This window comes from Cervus elaphus, chromosome 19, assembly GCF_910594005.1.
Source record: "Cervus elaphus chromosome 19, mCerEla1.1, whole genome shotgun sequence".
NCBI classification, from domain to species: Eukaryota; Metazoa; Chordata; class Mammalia; order Artiodactyla; family Cervidae; genus Cervus; species Cervus elaphus.
The window spans coordinates 31797697-31817270 of NC_057833.1; the positions used below are offsets into that span (position 1 = coordinate 31797697).

The 19574-nt window shown below is 39.1% G+C and overlaps 1 protein-coding gene across 2 annotated transcripts in view; it reads left to right on the forward strand.

Annotated features, from left to right (window-relative positions):
• The first annotated feature begins 772 nt into the window (after nt 1-772).
• MFN1 (mitofusin 1) overlaps nt 773-19574 on the forward strand; it is a 33112-nt gene continuing 14310 nt past the window's right edge. Inside the window, exons 1-9 of one of the 2 annotated variants that reach the window (XM_043875402.1) lie at nt 773-923; nt 3774-3889; nt 5575-5710; nt 7030-7192; nt 10476-10600; nt 12927-13035; nt 14625-14732; nt 17334-17487; nt 17603-17670. In XM_043875402.1, coding sequence (XP_043731337.1) covers nt 3778-3889; nt 5575-5710; nt 7030-7192; nt 10476-10600; nt 12927-13035; nt 14625-14732; nt 17334-17487; nt 17603-17670 — 975 coding nt within the window. In that variant the 5' untranslated portion in view covers nt 773-923; nt 3774-3777. Of the gene's footprint in view, nt 924-944; nt 1119-3773; nt 3890-5574; nt 5711-7029; nt 7193-10475; nt 10601-12926; nt 13036-14624; nt 14733-17333; nt 17488-17602; nt 17671-19574 lie in introns of those variants that run through there. The other variant, XM_043875403.1, reaches the window with a different exon arrangement.

Genomic DNA, 19574 nt, shown 5'->3' on the forward strand with positions numbered 1-19574 from the left:
ACAGGTTGGATCCCTGAACCTGGAAGATCCCCTGGAGTAAGAAATGGCAACCTCGTCAGGTATTCTTGCCTGGAAAATTTTGTGCACAGAGGAGTCTGGAACGCTAGAGTCCATGGGGTCGCAAAGAGTTGGACACGCGAAGAGCTGGGTACGAGTTAGAGAGCGCGCACACACACGCGCACACACACGCGCACACACACACACACACACACACACACACACACACACACACACACACACAAGAGCTGGGTACGAGTTAGAGAGCGCGCACACACACGCGCACACACACGCACACACACACACACACACACACACACACACACACACACACACACACACACACACAGAGCTAAGGTAGTCCATGGGGTCGCAAAGAGTTGGACACGCGAAGAGCTGGATACGAGTTAGAGAGTGCGCGCACACACACACACACACACACACACACAGCTAAGGCAGTCTATAAGTCAAAAGGTTTTTCTTTATTGCTGATGGCCGAGCAAGCAGGATTCCTTGTCTTGCACCACAACCCAACCTCATCTCGCCGCACCTGTCCTCCTTTTCGCTCTACCTCACTACACCAACCACTGGCAGCTAGCGACGCCGAGGCTGGGCAGAGCTTTGGAAATTTTGAAGGCAGTGGGAGGTGAAGCAGAAGCTAGGGGAACTGAAAAGCATTCTTGTAGCAGCATTCCCTGCCAACAAAAACTCTGTCCTGTGCCCTTAAGAAATATGACGTTCGGCGAAGACGCACTTCCGGTCATGGAGCCAAACAAAATCCGGGAGGGCAAGAGGCCGGAAGTAACCGCCCTCGCGCCTCTCCTCCCGCCCCCTCTTAATTTCCCAGCATCTTTTGGGAGAATGAGGCTGCTTGAGGGCTGTGGCTGAGGTGCGGTTGCTGGGTGACAAGTCGGAGCCCGGACTGGGTGAGTGCCCGCTGTCTCGGCCGCGGATCGGTTCACTTTGCTCGGGTGACCTTCGTCCTGCCGGGGATAGAGGACGGGGAGTCGTGCGCGGGGCGCTCTGTGAAGAGGCGCCGCCGCGGGGTCTGCGGCAAAGGAGCGAGCTGGAGGGGTTACGAGTGGGGCCGGCGCCCGGGTCGGGCCCGCGGAGCCCGCGAGGTCAGTGCCCAAGGAGTCGGGCGGCCGGGTCCGGGCCAGGGCTCGCGGGACGGGGGTGGGGTCTGGCCCCGAGCCCCGCAGGCGGGGCTCCCGCGCCTGGTGTGGAGGACGGGCAAGGCCTTTCTCCAAGGAAGGCGTTCACAACCAGCTGAACCGGGTGGTTATTCTCACCGTGCTTTCTCTCGCAGCCATTCGGTCATTTCCTGACCCCTTGGAAGTCTCAGCCTTCTTTATGGCTGCTCTGCTCCATTTTACACACATGCACACAGGGATTAGACAGGTGTGTGATCGGTTTTGTTGGGTGCTCTTTATGAGAGGCTACCACGAAAAATTATTTTTCTTAACTTAAATTCCTTGAAGTTCTTGTTACTTTGGCTGGAAACGTTGATACTCTTTATGAGGCTTGTCTCCTTATTTGCTGCGATGAGAACTACTACTTTCTAAACGTTTGTATTGCTCTTTTTAAAGCTTGCCTCCTTATTTGTTGCGACGAAAACTAATTTCTAAACGTTAGTATTGCATCAAACGTTAATATGATGTTGGAAGTTTTATTTACTCACTCTGCCTATCCATCTCCACCCACCTAGAGGTCAAGGTTGAGAGACAGTAACTTATTGTTGGTGAACTTGGCTTCATCTCACTCATCCTGTTCCCTGATGTAGTTAAGTCACATGCACTCTTACTAGCATGAAAACAAATAACCCATTCAAAACAATGGGCAGAGGACCTGAATAGACATTTCTGCAAAGAGGACATACAGATGACCAATAGGCACATGAAAAGATGTTCAACTTCAGTAGTTATTAGAGAGGTGCAAATCAAAACTAAAATGAGATATCACCTCACAGCATTTAGAATGGCTGTCATCAAAAAATCCAAAAACAACACATGCTGGAGAGGGTGTGGAGAGAAAAGAACCCTTCTATATTGCTTATGAGAATGTAATAGTCACTATGGGAATCAATATAGTCACTATGGAGAGCAGTATGGAGGTTCCTTAAAAAACTAAAAATAGAGCTACCATATGATCCAGCAATCCCACTCCTGGGCATATATCTGCAAAAGAACATCCAAAAGGATACATGCACCCTAGTGTTCATTTTAACACTGTTTACAATAGCCAAGACATGGAGGAAACCTAAATGTCTATCTACAGAGGACAGGATAAAAAAGATGCAGTACATATATTACAATGGAATATTACTCATCCATTAAAAAGAATGAAATAATACCATTTGCAGCAACATGGATGGACCCAGAGAGTGTCATACTTAGTGAAATGAGTCAGAGAAGGAGAAATATCCTATGACATCCCTTGTATGTGGGATCTGAAAAGAAATATACAAATAAATTTACAAAACAGAAAAAGACTCATAGACTTAGAAAAGGAACTTATGGTTGCCAGGGGAAGGGATAGTTAGGGACTTTGAGAATGTCATGTACACACTGCTGCTGCTGCTGCTGCTAAGTCTCTTTGGTCGTGTCCGACTCTGTGTGATCCCATAGATGGCAGGCCACCAAGCACCCCTGACCCTGGGATTCTCCAGGCAAGAATACTGGAGTGGGTTGCCATTTCCTTCTCCAGTGCATGAAAGTGAAAAGTGAAAGTGAAGTCGCTCAGTCGTGTCTGACTCTTAGCAACCCCATGGACTGCAGCCCACCAGGCTTCTCCATCCATGGGATTTTCCAGGCAAGAGTACTGGAGTGGCGTGCCATTGCCTTCTCCGCTTGTACACACTGCTATATATAAAATGGATAATCAATAAGGACCTACTGTATAGCACATGGGACTCTGCTTCATGTTACATGCTAGCCTAGATGGGAGGAAGGTTTGGGGGAGAATGGATACATGTATATATATGGCTTCCCAGGTGATGCTAGTGGTAAAGAACCCACTTGCCAATGCAGGAGACACAGGTTCAATCCCTGGGTCAGAAAGATCCCCTGGAGGAGGGCATGGCAATCCACTTCAGTATTCTTGCCTGAAGAATCATGGGGTTGCAAAGAGTCAGACACGACTGAAGTGACTTAGCACACCTATGTATGGCTGAGTACCTTCAAGGTTCACCTGAAACTGCCACAACATTGTTAATTGACTATACCCCAGTACAAAATAAAAAGTTTAAAGTTTGGGGGGGAAAATAGAGTCACATGCACTCAGAATCTGGCTAGTTTTCATCATCAGCAAAGGGAAATAAGTAGAAATTGCTATCAAGTTTTGGGCAATAGACTTCACATATTTTAGTGGAATATTGCCCAAAAGTAGTCTTTAATTGTCTGAGTAGATCACTTCTCTCCCAAAAATAGCTACATAAAAATATTTAGGGGGACTTCCTTGGTGGTACAATGGCTAAGACTCCACACTCCCAATGAAGGGGGCCTGAGTTTGATTCCTGGTCAGGGAACTAGATCCCACATGGCCACCATTAAGAGCTTGAATGCTGCAGCTGAAAAGCCCACAAACTATAACTAAGACCCAGCAGAGCCAAGTAAATGTTTTGGAAGTTTGTTTCATTGGGGAGTCAGTGTTGCTGAAAAGTGTCATTAACTCACGTGTCTTTAATTTGTACTTTTCTAACTTTTTATTTTCAGCATAATGGCAGAAACTTTTAACTTCTTAGTTAATTCATACTTTTTCTAACTTTTTATTTTCAGCATAATGGCAGAAACTGCTTCTCCACTGAAGCACTTCGTGCTGGCTAAGAAGACAATTACAGCAATCTTCGACCAATTACTGGAGTTTGTTACTGAAGGATCACATTTTGTTGAAGGTTAATTATCTCTAAGTTTTTAAAATAATTACTTTTGAAAATATATAAAGATCCTTTATTCTTTCAACCTTGGATACAGAACACATACAGAGCATTGTGCTATATAAGATACCATAACAAAACCCATTTCTGCTGACCAAAGGAGGAGCATTGAATAATATTAATAGCAACTAAGAAAGAAGTATATGTGTGAGGTCCTGTTCTAAGCACTTAATAATAGCTCATTTAATACTCAAATCAAGGCTCATTTAATACTCAAATCGACACTGAGGAAGATTTTAATCACACTCATTTTAAAGATAAAGGACCTAAGGCACAGAAAAGGTAAGCAACTCATCAAAGATCACACAACTTGTAAATGCCCAGACTAAAAAGTGAGGCAGCCCACATTTAGCCATTATACTTATCTCCCTGTCAACTCAACAGTTAAGTCAACATCTCAGATCTGTTTTAGTGAAAAGTGAGACAGGAAAGCTGTGACAAACCTAGACATTGTATTAAAAGCAGAGATATCACTTCACCAACAAAGGTCCGTATAGTCAAAGCTATGGTTTTTCCAGTAGTCAAGTATGGATGTGAAAGTCGGACCATAAAGGCTGAGCACCAAAGAATTGATGCTTTTGAACTGTGATGCTGGAAAAGACTCTTAAGAGTCCCTTGGAGAGCAAGGAGATCAAACCAGTCAGCCCTAAAGGAAATCAACCCTGAATAGTCATTGGAAGGGCTAATGCTGAAGCTGAAATTCCAATTCTTTGGCCACCTGATACAAAGAGCCAGCTCAGTGGAATTGGCTGAAGCTTCAATACTTTGGCCACTTGATGCTGGGAAAGATTGAAGGCAAAAGGAGAAGAGGGTGGCAGAGGATGTGATGGTTAGATAGCATCACCGTCTCAATGGACATGAATTTGAGCAAACTCTGGGAGATAGTGAAGGACAGGGAAGCCTGGTATGCTGCGGTCCATGGCATCACAAAGAGTCAGACAGCTTAGTGACTGAACAACAACATTACCTATTCAAACCTCACTCTTAGCATGTGAATCCCTCTGCTCAGTTCAAGATTTGAAGCTCCTGTCAGAATGAAATTATAATTGCTGGATATTAGGTTCTAGTTACTCTGTTCAGAAATGCGTTTTGGTCTTAAGTGGGTATTTTGTATTAGATGAATAATAAATACCCTTTTGGGTCTTCCCTGGTAGTCCAGTGGCTAAGACTCTGTCCCAGTGCAGGGGACCTAGGTTCAAATCCTGGTCAGGGAACTAGATCCCATATGCTGCAACTAAGACACGGCACAGCCAAATAAATAAATAAACGTTTTAAAAATAAACAAACACCCTTTTGACTGGACCCCTGTAATTTTTAATAATTTTGTAATTCTGAGCAGTATTCCTAATGACCTGTTGCAACAAGGCATTCACCTTTTACCAAATATTCATATACCATGCCATTTTTATTTTCAAATGTCATGTTAATATAGAACAAAACCAAAATGTATGCACATATTAAGTATTTTATAATTACTAGAGTGGGTTGCCATTTCCTTCTCCAGGATCTTTCCAACCTAGGAATGAAACCCAGGTTTCCTACACTGCAGGCAGATTCCTTACTGACTGAGCTATAAGGGAAGCCCTATAATTAACTTAATATTCATCTATATTATTTTGTCTAATACCATTTTAATTTTACAGCAACATATAAGAATCCAGAACTTGACCGAGTAGCTACGGAGGATGATCTGATAGAAATACAGAGGTATAAAAACAAGCTTTCCATTATTGGTGAGGTGCTGTCTCGGAGACACATGAAAGTGGCATTTTTTGGCAGGTAACTCTTTACTGTTCTTCTCAAGGATAGTGTTCAGCTTGATCATATCTGCAGCTTTGTTTCTGATGTTTCAGCAAGGGTATTCCTTCTCCTTCTCTTTACAGCAGTTTCTGCTCATATTAAGTGTTAAAGTTATTAGCATGTAAAAGTTTGTTCATTTTAGTTCCTGGTATAAAATGAAGCTTTATGAAAGTCATTTCTTTTTTGAGGGTGCTCATCTCTAAGAATTGGCTTCTTAGCCAGTTATAAGAATAGAAAAACAGGTGAGTATAATTTGTGACTTACTCTTTTAAATTTCTATGTATTATCAGGTGTGACTTCCAAAAAGATTTTCAGCTCCATGATTCCCAGAGGGAGAATAAGACATGCCATTCCTTAAAGAAACTTCTGGAGTGATATGAGTGATTTCTGCCACAGCTCATAGATTAATTTAGGGACCATTTGTTAACTGTCTATGTACCAGTCACTCTGTTAGGCACTAGAGAAGCGAAGACAAATGACAAGGCCCGTACTTGGTTGGATATCATGTGTTGTGTACCAGTAGATGCATTTATTTACTCATTAAGCTAACCTCGTAGGCCTTCTAAGCTATTTCCCATCTTAGGGCTTTAGCGCTTTGGCCTATGCATAGAATCCTCTGTGTCTTGTTCAGTGTCAGACTCCTTTGCATTCTTTAAGTCTCATTCTAAATGTTACTATAGAAACCTTTCCAGACCAAGCTAGCTAAGGTATTCCTTTTCAGTTATTCTCTACTAAACCACCTTGTTTATGTCTCTGAAAACTTTTCTTCAGGCTCTTTTCTGTTTGTCTTTTTTGTTATTTGCTTTACCCACTTGACCTTGTGCAGAGTCTAGTATGAAGTAAGTCCATGAAAGAGACCCTACCTCAGGTTAGGATGGAGTAGAAGTCAGAGTAGGAGGGAAGAGGCTTGTTGGGGAAGTGATGACTCAGTTGTCCTACTTGAGAAGAAGAAATAGGAATGAGTTTTGCATGTAAAGAAGGTCCAGCCCAGATTTAAGAAGATTTAAGAATGGATATTAGACCACACCTTGTTATGGGAATCAAAAAGCAAGAAAGATAAAAAGAGTAAGGGAGGATAGCTTTATGGGAAAGGTAGGATTTGTTTTCCTCCGTTTTGTTTTTCTGAAATGTACATTGCTAATATTTATGTAAATCAAGTTGTCGACTTTCATAAAAAATGGAATCTGGTGAAATTTTTGTACAAAATTTGCATTCTAAAAAAGTTGGCCTTTGACCCAGTGAAAGAACAAAATTTTTATCATTATGTTTTGTCATGATTTTGTGTATTCATTCTTCAGGACAAGCAGTGGGAAGAGCTCTGTTATCAATGCCATGTTGTGGGATAAAGTCCTCCCTAGTGGGATTGGCCATACAACCAATTGCTTCCTGAGTGTTGAAGGAACTGATGGAGATAAAGCCTATCTCATGACAGAAGGGTCAGATGAAAAAAAGAGTGTGAAGGTATACTGTTTGACCTTTAGTAGCATAATGCACCTGAAATAATGTCCTTAACTTGTTCTTTTAGAAGCCTCTGACAAGATGTCTGCATTGCTAGAGATGGAAGAACCATTAGTATTTCTCTTCATAACTTTTAAAACCATCAGTAATATTTTGGATTTTCTCAGATACTTTTGCTTCAGAGCTAAATTCTTGGAAGAATAAAACCTGTCCTTAACTTAAAATGGAGATAAATTAGAATTAAAAGTTTATAAAAATTTTAAAGTACTGTTCCCAGTGAAAAGAACATTACTGAAGTGTGTCGTTGCTGTTTAGTCACAAATCTTGTCTTTCTAAAGAAAACTCTGTTTAAAAAATTGGGCTCTGGAATCTGTTTTTGACCCACACCTGTGCTTTTAGAGACTGTTCTTCTCTTCAGAATATTTGGTAAGCTAATTCATGTCTAAATGCTATACTTTATCAGATAAAGGCCAGTGGTAGTTCCTTGCTGCAGCTAAGTCGCTTCAGTCGTGTCCGACTCAGTGTGACCCCATAGACGGCAGTCCACCAGGCTCCCCCATCCCTGGGATTCTCCAGGCAAGAACACTGGAGTGGGTTGCCATTGCCTTCTCCAGTGCATGAAAGTGAAAAGTGAAAGTGAAGTCGCTCAGTCGTGTCTGACTGTCAGCGACCCCATGGACTGCAGCCCACCAGGCTCCTCCATCCATGGGATTTTCCAGGCAGGAGACTGGAGTGGGTTGCCATTTCCTTCTCCAGTGCACGAAAGTGAAAAGTGAAAGTCAAGTCGCTCAGTCGTGTCTGACTCTTAGTGACCCCATGGACTGCAGCCTACCAGGCTCCTCCATCCATGGGATTTTCCAGGCAAGAGAACTGGAGTGGGGTGCCATTGCCTTCTCCAGTAGTTCCCTACCTTGTATAAATTTCTTAAGGAATTCAGTGGCACTAGGTTTTTTCAGCCAAACGAATAAACAGTTTGCTTTGGTATGAAAGCAAGTGGAAAAGGCACTGTTTCTCTTTATATTCACTTTAGTCATAAGAGCTTTCCCACAAATACTGAAGTTCAGTATGTGAAGATCCATGCCATTTTAGTTTTGACTAAACTGTAGGTGAATTCATAGGTCTAGTCATCCTCCTGTGAGTTTGCTGTTTGATCAGAGCAGGTAACTCAATTGGTCTAATACCCTTCAGTATTTATTTATGAGCAATAAATGAGATGATATTTATGAAAATATTCAAACTTTTAAGCCATACAGAAAAGTCACAAGTTTGTAATTCTATCAAAAAGCTTATAAAAACAAGCGAAAAAACCACTACCTCTCATTATCACTGCGGAAATTCACTTCAACCCTGATCAGGACTACTGTGACCATTTGATAATAGATGTTTCCGTTTTTAAGTTTCATGTAAATTGCAAAAGAATCATAGAGGTATGTGTTCTGATGCCCTTTCCTTGATGATTAATTTTGTCTTAAGCCCTTTGAACTTAATTGTGTGTTTAATTTAACATGTACATGAAAGATAATAAACAAATGTATATCAGAAGTCATCTTGAGAAGTAGAAATATTTTAGGGAGCTTAAACGGAAAGAGAGGACATTAGTCAGTTCAGTTCAATTGCTCAGTCGTGTCCGACTCTTTGTGACCCCATGGACTGCAGCACACCAGGCTTCCCTGTCCATTGCCAACTCCCAGAGTTTACCCAAACTCGTGTCCTTTGAGTCGGTGATGCCCTGCGACCATCTCATCCTCTGTCGTCCCCTTCTCCTCCCGCCTTCAGTCTTTCCCAGCTTCAGGGTCTTTTCCAATGAGTCAATTCTTTGCATCAGGTGGCCAAAGTATTGGAGTTTCAGCTTTAGCATCAGTCCTTCCAATGAATATTCAGGACTGATCTCCTTTAGGATGGACTGGTTGGATCTCCTTGCAGTCCAAGGGACTCTCAAGAGTCTTCTCCAACACCACAGTTCAAAAGCATCAATTCTTTGGCACTCAGCTTTCTTTATAGTCCGACTCTCCCATCCATACATGACTACTGAAAAAACCATAGCTTTGACTAGGCAGACCTTTGTTGACAAAGTAATGTCTCTCCTTTTTAATATGCTGTCTAGGTTGGTCATAGCTTTTCTTTTAAGGAGCAAACGTCTTTTAATTTCATGGCTGTAGTCACCATCTGCAGTGATTTTGGAACACCCCAAAATAGTCTACCAGGAACACCCCTGGTGGACTTCCCTGGTGCCTCAGATGGTAAAGCGTCTGCCCACACTGCGGGAGACCCGGGTTCAATCCCTGGGTCAGAAATATCTCCTGGAGAAGGAAATGGCAACACTGTCAAGTATTCTTGCCTGGAAAATCCCATGGACGGAGGAGCCTGGTACTGCAGTCCATGGGGTTGCAGAGTCGGACATGACTGAGTGACTTCACTTTCCTTTCCTTTTCCAAAAATAAAGTCTGTCACTGTTTCCACGGTTTCCCCATCTATTTGCTATGAAGTGATGGGACCAGGTGCCATGATCTTAGTTTTGTGAATGTTGAGTTTTAAGCCAACTTTTTCACTCTCCTCTTTCACTTTCATCACAAGACTTTTTAGTTCCTCTTCACTCTCTGCCATAAGGGTGGTGTCATCTGCATATCCGAGGTTGTTGATGTTTCTCCCGGCAGTCTTGATTACAGCTTGTGCTTCCTCCAGCCTAGCGCGTGGGCTGTCCCTAACTTGAAAGCACGCGTGTGTGCTTACGGCCTAGCGACATTCCTTTACCTGCCCCCCATTAGTAAGCAATAAATTCATTTTAGAAGAGTCAGGAAATACAGTTAGAAAAAAAGAAAAGAAACTCCACAACTCACACACTTCCAAAATCAGTGGAAATACTTTGATATAGAGTTAAATTGGTGTTTCTCTGTATTTTTAAAAGAAAATGGTTTTATATGCTATTTTCTGATTTGCTTTTTTCCCCTTAATATATTGTAGATTTTTTTTTCATACATACAGTATAATCAAGTTCAGGTGTTGCATAGGATGCCATTTGTTGGGGCATTTAGAATGTTTCCAGCCCATTGTTTTGCATGATGGTATGAGTCAGCTGTTTTCATGGCTGTTATTTTCTTTTTTTCCTACTTGGTAATTTTAAACCTCAGGTTTTTCAAGATTGCCCTAGATGGTTTTATTTCAAATTACATAAAGTTCTGCTTTTTCTGCATGTTTTGCAAAAATAAACTTAGCAAGTCCTAATATTTAAAATTTTTCTTGAATTTTGTTACAAGTAGTTTTGTTTTTTCTTTCCTTCCCTTTTTAGACAGTTAATCAGCTGGCCCACGCCCTTCATATGGACAAAGACTTGAAAGCTGGGTGTCTTGTGCATGTGTTTTGGCCAAAGGCAAAATGTGCCCTCTTGAGAGATGACCTGGTTTTAGTAGACAGGTAAAATTACATATGAAATGTTTTCTCATTGTAAAAGTTTTGTTTAATAGAAATGCTGCTTGTATGTAGAATGCAGTACATGAAAATTTTAAATGTTCAATTGCTGCTTTGTTCTCCTTTGCTAGATTGTAACAGAACATTTAAGGTATTATTTTTTATTTTGTTTCTTAATGGTTACATGAAAGTGCTGATTTATCAGTATGATTCTAGTACAGGAAATTTCAAGAACTGACCACTTTTTTCACTAGACTGACTTTGTAGTTTGGATAATGGGCTGGGCCTTAGACACTGTCTGATTCTAGATACATTGATTATTGTTGTGGTTTAGTCACTGAGTCGTGTCTGACTCTTGATCCCATGGACTGTAGCCCACCAGGTTCCTCTGTCCATGGGATTTCCCAGGCAAGAATGCTGTAGTGGGTTGCCATTTCCTTCTTTGGGGGATCTTCTTGACCCAGGAATCAGACCCACAGCTGTGGAAGCCCAGATATCTTTGATAGATAACTCTAACCAGTTATTGTTTTTAATCAGTAATCATTCTTGAGACCTAGTTTTCCAAAATAACTGCTGGACACTTCATACAGCTTTTCGTTGTTCAAGAATTAATCAAATGCTTTTGTAATTTATTCCCAGCTCTTCTGATTAACCTGCATTTAATACGTTCTTTAAAAATCATCCTACTACATTGGTGCTTAATAAAATGGTAATGCATGTCCCTTTAGCAGAGTCCTTAACCAAAAAAAAAGTAGTTAAATGATGTTTTTTAAATTATGGTATGCTCTTTTGTTTTCTTAAGTTAAAATTTCAGTGTTTTATGCAAATTTTTTTTTTATTTGATGAGGGCCTTCCCTTTTGATTGAAAGAGTACTTCAAGTAATCAACAGAAATAGCTTGGATGAGAGAAAAGGTACTTGAGAAATAAAAACACTGAGTTTATTTTTTTTATGTTTTAATTTTTTAAATAATTAATTTTTGGCCATACCATGCGGCATATGGCATCTTAGTGCCTCAGTCAGGGATTAAACTTGCGCCCCCTAACCATTGAACTGCCAGAGAAATCGCCTAAAAATATTTAGTTTAAATATAATAGTTTTAATTTTTCTTTTACTTCATGGCTGGACTGTATCCATGACCCCAACCTGTATATCTTGCCAGCTGGTCACAGGATACATCAAGCCAATGTATATACAATTGGACTATACTTTTTATAGTATAAATTGTGTATTAGCCTCATTTTTTTTTCTAGTGCTTATTTTCAGCCTCCCAAAGCATAAAGTTTTTTTTTTTAATTAGAATATAATTGCTTTATAATGCTGTGTTAGTTTCTGCTGTAGAGTGAAGTGAATCAACTATACATATGCATATGTCCCCTCCCTTGGGCCTCCTAGACCTCCCTCCACCCCACCATGCCCTCCCACCCATCACAGAGCACCAAACAGGACTTCCTGTGCTTCATTGCGGGTTCCCACTAGCTATCTATTTTAACACATGGTAGTGTGTGTGTGTACACACACACACACACACACACACACACACACACACACACATATCAGTCTTAATCTCCCTGAGAAAACCATAATTTAAAAGGACGCATGTACCCCAGTGTTCATTGCAGCACTGCTTAAAGTAGTCTGGACAAGGACACAGCCTAAGTATCTAGTGGCAGATTAATGGATAAAGTAGAAGTGGTACATATGTATACAGTGAAATATTACTCAGCCATAAAAGGGAAACAGGGTCATTTGTGGAGATGCAGATGGACCTAGAGAGTCTGACACAGAGAGTAGAGTAAGTCAGAAAAAGAACAAGTATCATATATTAAAGCATAAAGATTTTAAATATTTATCATGCTACTTGTTTTGTCAAAAATCATGAAGTTTTCTCTCTTTAATAAATAAACATTTTTAACATTTGTTTAGTTGTCAGTTGGATAGGCTCTGGGAGTTGTCAGCAGAACAGAAGTATGTAGAACACAGTTCTCAACTTTCCACAACTGCTCTCTTATAGGTGAGAAAGTAATTTAAATCTCCTAGGCTTCAGACTGATAACTGGTAGAAATCCTATCCCTTAGACTTCAACTAATTCTTAAAAGTTAAAAAAAATTATCTGTCTGTAATCTAAATTTTCTTTTTAAAGAATGTATAGGGACTTCTTGGAGGCCCAGTGGTTAAGAATCTGCGCTTCTGTGTGGGGGGTGTGAGCTCGATTCCTGATTAGGGAACTGGGATTTCATATCCTACATGCTGTGCAACATGGCCAAAAGAAAAAATACATATGTACACATATATATGTATATAAAATATAATTCTTACTTTATTCCCGTTAGCCCGGGCACGGATGTCACTACGGAGTTGGATACTTGGATTGATAAGTTTTGCCTGGATGCTGATGTCTTCGTCTTGGTTGCAAATTCCGAATCAACTCTAATGAACACGGTAGGATCTAATCATTCTTTTGTTTGAGTGATAGAATATGAAGTAATATCCTTTCTGATTATGAAAAGTAAGGGAAATCCAAATCGTATATTAGAAGGAAGCTGTAATATCAGGGGTGAATGAAGGGGTTTGTGTTTCTTTGGGACTAGAAAGACTGATTTTGGTTTGATGGTTCTAGCTTGTAGTGAGTATTTGAGTTCAAGGTGTGTTGTTGACATTTACTGTAGTTATTTGCAAGTTTCTAAAGGAACAGACACCAGAATTGTTAGGCTATTGACTTAAGTATTCTAAATAAGATAGAACATTCCCACCTCACCTCCCTGTCTGGCAGGCAAAGCTTTTCATATTTTGAGTTTTGTCAACTTTCTCACAAAGGTTTACCTGTGTACGCCCTAGATATCCGCTTACCTGTGTACACTCTTAAGCTGCTGTTAAACACAGATTATTTATCCAGGATGTCTAGAACCAGACATACCTCAAATAAACTTTCCAGGGTTTTGATATCTAGTATCCAAAGCTATAGTGTAATTTTTAAACATTATTATTCCTCAAAACCATATAAATGGCCAAACACCGTTAAAACCGAGGTGTTAGCAACAGCCCCTGTTTTGTCACTGTGTTAATGGTGTTTATGTGGCCTGATCTATGTCATAAACCATGTTGCTCTGACAGCACTGACAGCTCTTTACAACCTGATGGTATAACAAACAGGTAAAAGTTTAAAATCTGCTTTAGAGTAACTCCATTATTTAGGTGTCAGGTAAGCAAACTTTGATATACATCTTGACTTTGGTACCTTTGTTTATGTTATTCTTGGCTCACAATTCTTTTCCCTCTCAATTTTTCCGTCCTTCAAAAAGCCGTTATCAGTACCATCAAACCTATCTTTATCATCACTTCCTCCTTTATAGATGATTTCTTAATTTCAGTTGGATGTTTATAGCATTTATGGCACATACGTTTTATTGTTTATTATGATGAAGTGAAGATGAAGTGAAGTCGCTTAGTCGTGTCCGATTCTTTGCGACCCCATGGACTGTGGCCTACTATGCTCCTCCGACCATGGGATTTTCTAGGCAAGAGTACTGGAGTGGGTTGCCATTTCCTTCTCCAGAGGATCTTCCTGACCCAGGGATCGAACCCGGGTCTCCTGTGTTGTAGGCAGATGCTTTACCATCTGAGCCACAAGGGAAGTCCTATGTTTACTATGATACGTGTGTCTTACATTAATTTACTTAGCCTGAATCTTCAAGATTTGAGGTAGCTTTTTAAAAGTACTGTCATATCTAGCAGTATCTTATGTCCTGCATGTAGTAGAAACAGATAAATATTTGTTCAATTGAATTTCAATAAAGACTCATGAGAGAAGCAGGAAAATCTTAACTTTTGCTTTCTTATATTTTAATTTTGTCATCTCTGGAAGTTTAATGTTCAGAGTGCTTTGGGATCCTTATCTCAGTAGGTTTTTGGGTGTTCTCACTGTTGTTAAATGGTTCAGACTTTTAGATTCAAATAAGTTTTCACGTATAAATATAGAAATAAAGTAGCTTTAAAAGTGAACATACTGTTGGGTATTGGATGTTTTTCAGGAAAAACAGTTTTTTCACAAGGTAAATGAGCGACTTTCCAAGCCTAATATTTTTATCCTGAATAATCGTTGGGATGCCTCTGCATCAGAGCCAGAATATATGGAAGATGTAAGTTACATTTTTTTCCCTTAAGTTTTGAAATATAGTAATGTACATTGGTATCTGAGAAAACAATACACATCATAGAGTAGAACATCATAAGCAGCTATTCTCTTGAGAAAAGAGTATAATTGTACAAAACCTGAAGTGGATATGTGCTAAGGACAGGTATTAAGCTACTTTGAAATAAAGTTGTATTATGACAGTACTGTCAAATTACTTTAGATCTTGAAACATCCTTTTTAATTCTCTATTTAAGTATAGCATAACAGAAAAGTGTACAAATCATTGGTGTCCAGCTCAGTGAATTTTACAAATTTAATACCTTTGTAAGGGTTCAGGTCAAGAAGGAGAACATTCCAGCACCCCAGTATCGCCCATTTCTAGCTTCTACCCTCCAGCTGAAGGATAACCACTTGTGTCTCTGATAGCTTAAATTAATTTTTCTGGTTGTTCAACTTTGTGTAGTGGAACCACATAGTATCTACTTCTGTGTCGGGTTTCTTTGTTCAGTGTTATATTTGTGACGTGTGCATTCTGTCGTGCATAGATGAAGTACGTTCTCATTGCTATATAGTCTTTCGTCCTATGAATAACAGTCGGTCTCTTCATTCTGATAATGATGGGCATTTGGGTAACTTTCCTTCGTTTAGCTATTGTGAACAGTGCTGCTGGGCATCTTCCTGTGTGTGTCTTCTTGTTGCTCACTGGTGTATATTTCTCTTGCATATATACAGCGCTTCTCACTGTGAGGGGTTCTGTGCCACTAGCATCTAGTGGGGGTGGGCTTGCGATGCTGTTAAATGACCTGTAACACAGAACAGCTCTTGCCCCCAAGCCAGATTTATCCGACTCACAGTGTCAATAACGCAGGAATCAGTAATCCATGGGTGTAGATCAAGGAGTAGAATTCCTGGATTATAGGTAAAGAATATGCTGTTTTAATCAATGCAGCCCAAGAGTTTTTTGAAGTGCTCATATAAGTTTATATTTCCGTCACCACATTGAGAGTGCCACATGATTTGTATCATGGCCAGTGCTTGGTATTTTTTGCTTTCATTTTAGTCATGCTGGTGGTTTTAGAGACTTTAGAAAGGATGAAAAATCTGGCATTTAGTGTACAAGTAATATTTAATTTGCTTGATATTTATTATTTTTTTAAGAAAACTTATAGAGAATTCTTTGGCAGTCCAGTGGTTAGGACTTCATGCTTCCATTGCAGGGGACATGGGTTCAATCCTTGGTTAGGGAACTAAGATCCCACAAGCCACATGGCCTGGTCAAAAACAAACAAACAAAAAAAAACTTTAGAAAATACATTAAAAAAATAAAATTTATACTGTCCCATCACTATTCACATGTTAGATTATTTGCTTTCATTCTTCCCCTGATCCCCCAAATTGAAATTTTGCTTAATATGAAACCTTATATCCTGTTATTAACTCATTTTGTAATCATACTCTTTCAAATCAAGCTCTCATTTAATCACAGAATCAGAAGATAGCACCCACAGATTGTTCTTCTCCATTCCTCTTTAGTTTAATTTTATTAAGTCTTAACATGGAGATCTCTTATCATAGCCATAATGTTAAAGGCTGGTACTAAACCCTCACTAACTTTTAATCCTTATTCCTAATTTAGATACCCAAGTGCTAATCTTAAACTTAATGTCACAGCTCTAATCCATAGCTAATGTGTTCTTCCCAATTTTAATTCCCAGTGTTTTTTGGAAGAAAAATATATCATTTATGCTCTGATTTCAAAGTAAAACTAACTTCATTATAGCAAATTTATTGTAGCACTTATTTTCTAATTTTAATAGCTTCATTGTAGAAAATTTAGAAAATGAAATCCTAAGGAAGAAATTAAATTGCCACCCATTTTAGTGAGTGTTGCCTGCATGCCACGTATTAATTACATAAATATGCATCCACATCATATATCCTTAACACATAATTAAGAAACTTTAAAATCCTAAGGAAGAAATTAAATTGCCACCCATTTTAATGAGTGTTGCCTGCATGCCACGTATTAATTACATAAATATGCACACACATCATATATCCTTAATACAGAATTAAGAACCTTTCCCTGTGCCAATAAGTACTAGTATTTGTCTACAATATATTTTTTAATGGTTGTGTAGTATTTGATGGGCCATCAGAATTTTAAATGAAATGTTCAAGGAAGAATCACTAAGTTAAGAGGAAGATTTCTCATCAGCAAGTATCAGACTTCATTTATTAGAATTTTTGGATTTATTGTTAATTATAAGGCAAAACTAACAATGTAAAGCAGCTATACTCCAATTTTAAAAAAAGTAGTTGAAAAAAATAAAGTTATTAAAAAGAAGTATAAGGCAACTGTTACTACATAGTATAGTAATCAGTTCAGTTCATCGCTCAGTTGTGTCCGACTCTTTGCGACCCCATGAACTGCAGCACACCAGGCCTCCCTGTCCATCACCAACTCCCGGAGTCCACCCAAACCCATGTCCGTTGTGTTGGTGATGCCATCCTTAATATCGCTACAAATGGAGTTTAGTATAGACCTGTAAATCATACTTGTTTAGTTATTAGAACTCTTTTAATACCCCCTTTTTTTTGTTAGGTGCGCAGACAGCACATGGAAAGATGCCTGCATTTCTTGGTGGAGGAGCTCAGAGTTGTGGATCCCTTCGAAGCACGCAATCGTATCTTTTTTGTTTCTGCAAAGGAAGTTCTCAGTGCTAGAAAGCACAGGGCACAGGGGATGCCAGAAGGCGGTGTGTATTCATCACAGATTTCCTTTTGAAGTATAAACGTGGATTGTAAAAATCGCATGCAAATGTCTTACCTTGCTATATACTAGGTTTTAAACTCTTCACCTAAATATTACAGGTGGGGCACTTGCAGAAGGATTTCAGGCAAGATTACAAGAGTTTCAGAATTTTGAACAAATCTTTGAGGTAGGAATTTTGTGAATGTATTGACTAATATAAAACTGGAGCTTTGGTTGGAAAGTGAGCATCATCTTCTGTTTTCATTACCTGTCTTTGTTAATAACCTTTGGTGTTATTTAGTGTAGTTTCTGACAGAACAAGTGAAGCAAGGAGAGTTTGAAGAAAGAAGGTCCCTGCAAAATGGATGATCTGTAAGAACAGAGAATTAAAGATTATAATTTCTTCTTATTCTTTTTTTTTATGTATTTGTATCTAAATGAGACATTATTTTCTAATATTGTGTTGTGTGATGAATATAATAGTCTATATTCAGTAGTTAAGGACAAGATTAAAGAAATGTAATTGCTGTTGGAATGGGTAATAGAGCAAAATGAAGATCTTTTTTCTTTTGATAGAACATAGTTAATGCCATTTGACAAAAGTTAATTACATCTCTCAATTGTATTGCCACCTGTTAATTCTCCATGTTTTATGACAAAGCAAACAGATGCAAAAATAATTAAGATACAGGTCCTATACTTTAGGGGAATCTAAGCTACTGAGATGCAGGAATATCTAGTGTGTGTGCCAGTGGAGAGAGAAGATCCTGTTATATTTTGGGATAGGTGTTTTATTCAGAGACCTTAAAACATCTTAGATTGACTGAAAAATACTTGAGCTGTTAATCTTCTTGGCTCTCATTTAGCTCTATCTAGTTGTATTTATTAGATTACATATCTCCTCACCCCCAGATGAACACAAATACTCAGAACTGAAAAAACTTCCGTCTGTAATTCTTCCCTATAAGTAGTAACTATTATAATACTTAGGACATAAATATTGAATGTGCTTGGAAGAATTTTTAAAATTAATTATTTGCTCACTATCCCCTACTTTTATTTATTTTTTTATCTCCTACTTTTAATATGGTGAGAAAAAGAAAGACCATTAGGTAGACAAAGACAAAATGTTTTAAGACAGCCTACTCTCTGCTCTCTTGGTAAGGTGTTTCTGATTCTTCAGAGGTCCCTGGAATATCAATAGGTGTTCTGTCAAGTTAAACTGTGGGATACATGATATCCCAGTTACTTAAAGATCATTGTTGTTGTTTATATTCTTTCCCTTTTCTTGCACAAGAGATTCAATCCTTTACCCACTCTTATCAGGAACAATCATTTCATCCATGGGAAAAATATTGGGGAGAGTATCTTTTGTTGTTTCCCTCATCTTTTCTTACGTATTGAGCTTTTCTTTCTTTGTGTGTATGTGTTTAGCATTGATTTCTCCTACCAAATCTTGTACTGTTCAGTTATACACTCATACCTCTTTCATATTGGTTCCTGGTACAGCTTTTGCTTTCCCAGAATATTTCCTTGAAGAGGTGGGAATGAGAAGAATAAAAGATGTGCTATAGAGCACTGGTTCCCAAACCTGGCTGGTGATGAGAAACACATGAGGTACTTTAGAGACCTGCAGGCTCCTGACCTGTCCCAGAGACTTAATCCAGTAGGGCCAGGATGGACCTAGGAATCTCCTAAATGTTTAAAGCTCCCCAAGTGATTTCAATAATCAGAAAGAGTTGGGAACTACTCTTTCTAAGGTTTTTAGAAGAAACTTGGTATTTCACTTTTTTATTTTAAAAGTTCTTTTGAGAATCTAAAAATTTGTTTGGAAAAAACTATTTATGAGCAAGAGCTTTTCCATGAAGTTGGAGAGAACGTTAGGCTTTAGAGTCTGAAATTTTTGTTTAAAGCTGTGATAGATATAAAATGAGAATTAGCTAAAAATGATTTGAATTTACCTAAGGAAATAGTCATATGGACAAACAATTTTGTCTTGATGGCCAAACCTTTTTTTGGTAATTAAATCGACAGCTCTTTTCAACTTTTTGCCAAAGTTCAGATTTGCTCCCTTTAAAATTAATTTTGATA